The following is a 5,000-nucleotide window of genomic DNA, read 5'->3' as shown; positions in this document are numbered from 1 at the left end:
GACTGTAGTCAGACTCCTCTAGTCTCCTCTAGTAGTCAGTCTGTAGTCAGCCTCCTCTAGTAGTCAGTCTCCTAGTAGTCAGTCTCCTCTAGTAGTCAGTCTGTAGTCAGTATATAGTCAGTCTCCTCTAGTCTCCTCTAGCAGTCAGTCTGTAGTCAGTCTGTAGTCAGTCTCCTCTAGTAGTCAGTCTCTTCCAGTCAGTCTCCTCTAGGCTCCTCTAGTAGTCTGTCTCCTCTAGGCACCTCTAGTAGTCGGTCTCCTCTAGTCTCCTCTAGTAGTAAGTCTCCTCTAGTCTCCTCTAGTAGTCAGTCTCCTCTAGTAGTCAGTCTGTAGTCAGTCTCCTCTAGTAGTCAGTCTGTAGTCGGTCTCCTCTAGTAGTCAGTATGTAGTCAGTCTCCTCTAGTCTCCTCTAGTAGTCAGTCTGTAGTCAGACTGTAGTCAGTCTCCTCTAGTAGTCAGTCTCCTCTAGTAGTCAGACTGTAGTCAGTCTCCTCTAGTAGTCAGTATGTAGTCAGTCTCCTCTAGTCTCCTCTAGTAGTCAGTCTGTAGTCAGCCTCCTCTAGTAGTCAGTCCCCTAGTAGTCAGTCTCCTCTAGTAGTCAGTCTGTAGTCAGTCTATGGTCAGTCCCCTCTAGTCTCCTCTAGTAGTCAGTCTGTAGTCAGTCTCCTCTAGTAGTCAGTCTCTTCCAGTCAGTCTCCTCTAGTCTCCTCTAGTAGTCAGTCTCCTCTAGTCTCCTCTAGTAGTCAGTCTGTAGTCAGTCTGTAGTCAGTCTCCTCTAGTAGTCAGTCTCTTCCAGTCAGTCTCCTCTAGTCTCCTCTAGTAGTCAGTCTCCTCTAGTCTCCTCTAGTAGTCAGTCTGTAGTCAGTCTGTAGTCAGTCTCCTCTAGTAGTCAGTCTCTTCCAGTCAGTCTCCTCTAGTCTCCTCTAGTAGTCAGTCTCCTCTAGGCTCCTCTAGTAGTCCGTCTCCTCTAGTCTCCTCTAGTAGTCAGTCTCCTCTAGTCTCCTCTAGTAGTCAGTCTCCTCTAGTCTCCTCTAGTAGTCAGTCTCCTCTAGGCTCCTCTAGTAGTCAGTCTCCTCTAGGCTCCTCTAGTAGTCAGTCTCCTCTAGTCTCCTCTAGTAGTCAGTCTCCTCTAGGCTCCTCTAGTAGTCAGTCTCCTCTAGTCTCCTCTAGTAGTCAGTCTCCTCTAGTCTCCTCTAGTAGTCAGTCTCCTCTAGTCTCCTCTAGTAGTCAGTCTCCTCTAGTCTCCTCTAGTAGTCAGTCTCCTCTAGTCTCCTCTAGTAGTCAGTCTCCTCTAGGCTCCTCTAGTAGTCAGTCTCCTCTAGGCTCCTCTAGTAGTCAGTCTCCTCTAGTCTCCTCTAGTAGTCAGTCTCCTCTAGTCTCCTCTAGTAGTCAGTCTCCTCTAGTCTCTTCTAGACCTCCAGCTATTCTGTTTATTATTATAATTATTATAATATTACAGAACTGTACTGGGCAAAAACAAATATATATAAATGCAACAAAGTTGCATAGTTCCATAAAAGGAAATCAGTCATTTGAAATAAATTCATTAGGTTCTAATCGGTGGATTACATCACATGACTTGACAGGGGCGCAAATCAGAATTAGGTTTTTCCCTACAAAAGGGCTTCATTACAGACAGAAAAAACAACAACTCCTCTGTTTCATCAGCTGTGGTCTCAGACCATCCCACGGGTGAAGAGGCCGGATGTGGAGGTCCTGGTGGTTGGTCTCAGATGATCCCTCAGGTGAAGAGGACAGGTGTGGAGGTCCTGGTGGTTGGTCTCAGACCATCCCACAGGTGAAGAGGCCGGATGTGGAGGTCCTGGTGGTTGGTCTCAGACCATCCCACAGGGGAAGAGGCCGGATGTGGAGGTCCTGGTGGTTGGTCTCAGACCATCCCACGGGTGAAGAGGCCGGATGTGGAGGTCCTGGTGGTTGGTCTCAGATGATCCCACAGGTGAAGAGGCCGGATGTGGAGGTCCTGGTGGTTGGTCTCAGATGATCCCTCAGGTGAAGAGGCCGGATGTGGAGGTCCTGGTGGTTGGTCTCAGACCATCCCACAGGTGAAGAGGCCGGATGTGGAGGTCCTGGTGGTTGGTCTCAGACCATCCCACAGGTGAAGAGGCCGGATGTGGAGGTCCTGGTGGTTGGTTTCAGACCATCCCACAGGGGAAGAGGCCGGATGTGGAGGTCCTGGTCTGATGTGGTTACACGTGGTTGGGTGTACTGCCAAATTCCCTAAAACAATGTTGGAAGCGGCTTATGGTAGTTGTCTGGCAACCACTCTGGTGGACATTCCTGCAGTCAGCATGCCAATTGCTCGCTCTCTCAAAACTTGAGACATCTGTGGCATTGTTTGGCAAAACTGCACATTTTAGAGTGGCCTTTTATTGTCCCCAGCACAAAGTGCACCTGTGTAATGATCATGCTGTTTAATCAGTTTCTTGATATGCCACACCTGTCAGGTGGATGGATTATCTTGGCGAAGGAGAAATGCTCACTAACAGGGATGGAAACACATTTGTCAGAAATCAGCTTTTTGTGCCTATGGAACATTTCTGGGATCTTTTATTTCAGCTCATGAAACATGGGACCAACACTTTACATGTTGCGTTTATTATTTTTGTTCAGTGTAGGATATCTGATTCAACTTGTCAACTAGTTATCAAACCTGTAAATAGATTAATCAGGTGTGCTAGTTCAGGGTTGCAAGTAAATTGTAAAATATCTGTAGGTGCCTGAGGAGAGGTTTGAAAAAGGTCTGATTAATTATTAAACATAACTAAACTGGATTAATTACTGCCTGCTTGGTCTCCATCATTCCAGGTACTAGTGCATGAGTAAAAACATGGAATGGAGTTCTGAGTGTATCGGTTAACAGTGTGATGAGAACTCGGACTGGACTAACAGTAATGTTCACTATGTTCCAGGTACTACCGCTGCTTTACGAGCCAGCTGCACCAGGCTAACATCACGTCCATGGTCACCCTGTGGCACCACACACGCCAGCGCTCCAGCCTGCCAGCCCCGATGGAGGCAGCAGGAGGCTGGTTCAACAGGTTGGTTCCACACGCAACACACACACACACGCCACAGACACACACGCCACACACACACACACGCCACACACACACGCCACACACACACGCCACACACACACACGCCACACACACACACGCCACACACACACGCCACACACACACGCCACACACACACGCCACACACACGCCACACACACACGCCACACACACACCACACACACACACACGCCACACACACACACGCCACACACACACACACACACACACGCCACACACACACGCCACACACCACACACACGCCACACACACACACACACGCCACACACACACACGCCACACAGACACACACCACACACACGCCACACACACACACACCACACACACACACGCCACACACACACACGCCACACCCACATAAGCCAGCGCTCCAGCCTGCCAGCCCCGATGGAGGCAGCAGGAGGCTGGTTCAACAGGTTGGTTCCACACGCAACACACACACACACGCAACACACACACACACGCCACACACACACGCCACACACACACACGCCACACACACACACACGCCACACACACACGCCACACACACACGCCACACACACACGCCACACACACGCCACACACACACGCCACACACACACCACACACACACACACGCCACACACACACACACACACACACGCCACACACACACGCCACACACCACACACACGCCACACACACACACACACACGCCACACACACACACGCCACACAGACACACACCACATACACGCCACACACACACACGCCACACACACACACCACACACACGCCACACACACACGCCACACCCACATAAGCCAGCGCTCCAGCCTGCCAGCCCCGATGGAGGCAGCAGGAGGCTGGTTCAACAGGTTGGTACCACACGCCACACACGCCACACGCCACACACACACACGCCAGCGCTCCAGCCTCCCAGCCCCCCGTGGAGGTTGGTACTACCAGAACCAAATCCCGAGTGAAATGTTAAGCCTGTGGAGGAAACAATGCGGAGCCTCTTTTGTAGCAGACAAGTCGTCGTCGTGGTGATAACTAGCCTGATCCAAACGTTGGGTTCTATTCAATCAGATCCGCTTTAGTGGAGGTGGAACTGCATTGTGGCTCCCGGTGTGTGTGTCTGTGTGTGTGTGTGTGTCTGTGTGTGTGTGTGTGTGTCTCTGTGTGTGTCTCTGTGTGTGTGTGTCTCTGTGTGTGTGTGTCTGTGTGTGTGTGTGTGTCTCTGTGTGTGTGTGTGTGTCTCTGTGTGTGTCTCTGTGTGTGTGTGTCTCTGTGTGTGTGTGTCTCTGTGTGTGTGTGTCTCTGTGTGTGTGTGTCTCTGTGTGTGTGTGTGTCTCTTTGTGTGTGTGTCTCTGTGTGTGTGTGTGTGTGTGTGTGTGTGTCTCTCTGTGTGTGTGTGTGTGTCTCTGTGTGTGTGTGTGTGTCTCTGTGTGTGTGTGTCTCTGTGTGTGTGTGTCTCTGTGTGTGTGTGTCTCTGTGTGTGTGAGTGTGAGTGTGTGTCTCTGTGTGTGTGTGTCTCTGTGTGTGTGAGTGTGAGTGTGTGCGTGTCTCTGTGTGTGTGTGTGTCTCTGTGTGTGTGTGTGTGTGTGTGTGTGTCTGTGTGTGTGTGTGTGTCTCTGTGTGTGTGTGTGTCTGTGTGTGTGTGTCTCTGTGTGTGTGTGTGTGTGTGTGTGTGTGTGTGTGTCTCTGTGTGTGTGTGTCTCTGTGTGTGTGTGTGTCTCTGTGTGTGTGTGTCTGTGTGTGTGTGTGTGTCTCTGTGTGTGTGTGTCTCTGTGTGTGCGTGTGTGTGTCTCTGTGTGTCTCTGTGTGTGTGTGTCTCTGTGTGTGTGTGTGTGTCTCTGTGTGTGTGTGTCTCTGTGTGTGTGTGTGTGTGTGTGTCTCTGTGTGTCTCTGTGTGTGTGTGTCTCTGTGTGTGTGTGT

The 5,000-nt window shown here is 50.7% G+C and overlaps 2 protein-coding genes across 2 annotated transcripts in view; one reads left to right on the top strand and one right to left on the bottom strand.

The window, feature by feature from the left end:
• LOC109886096 (reticulon-4 receptor-like 1) overlaps positions 1–5,000 on the bottom strand; it is a 642,701-nt gene that overhangs the window by 486,598 nt on the left and 151,103 nt on the right. The window lies entirely within an intron of this gene.
• kl (klotho) overlaps positions 1–5,000 on the top strand; it is a 44,256-nt gene that overhangs the window by 14,902 nt on the left and 24,354 nt on the right. Inside the window, exon 9 of the mRNA XM_031808599.1 lies at positions 2,931–3,059. Coding sequence (XP_031664459.1) covers positions 2,931–3,059 — 129 coding nt within the window. The remainder of the gene's footprint in view (positions 1–2,930; positions 3,060–5,000) is intronic.

The sequence above is a fragment of the Oncorhynchus kisutch genome, linkage group LG28 (assembly GCF_002021735.2).
Source record: "Oncorhynchus kisutch isolate 150728-3 linkage group LG28, Okis_V2, whole genome shotgun sequence".
Classification (NCBI taxonomy): Eukaryota; Metazoa; Chordata; class Actinopteri; order Salmoniformes; family Salmonidae; genus Oncorhynchus; species Oncorhynchus kisutch.
This window is presented reverse-complemented; position numbering and strand designations above follow the sequence as displayed.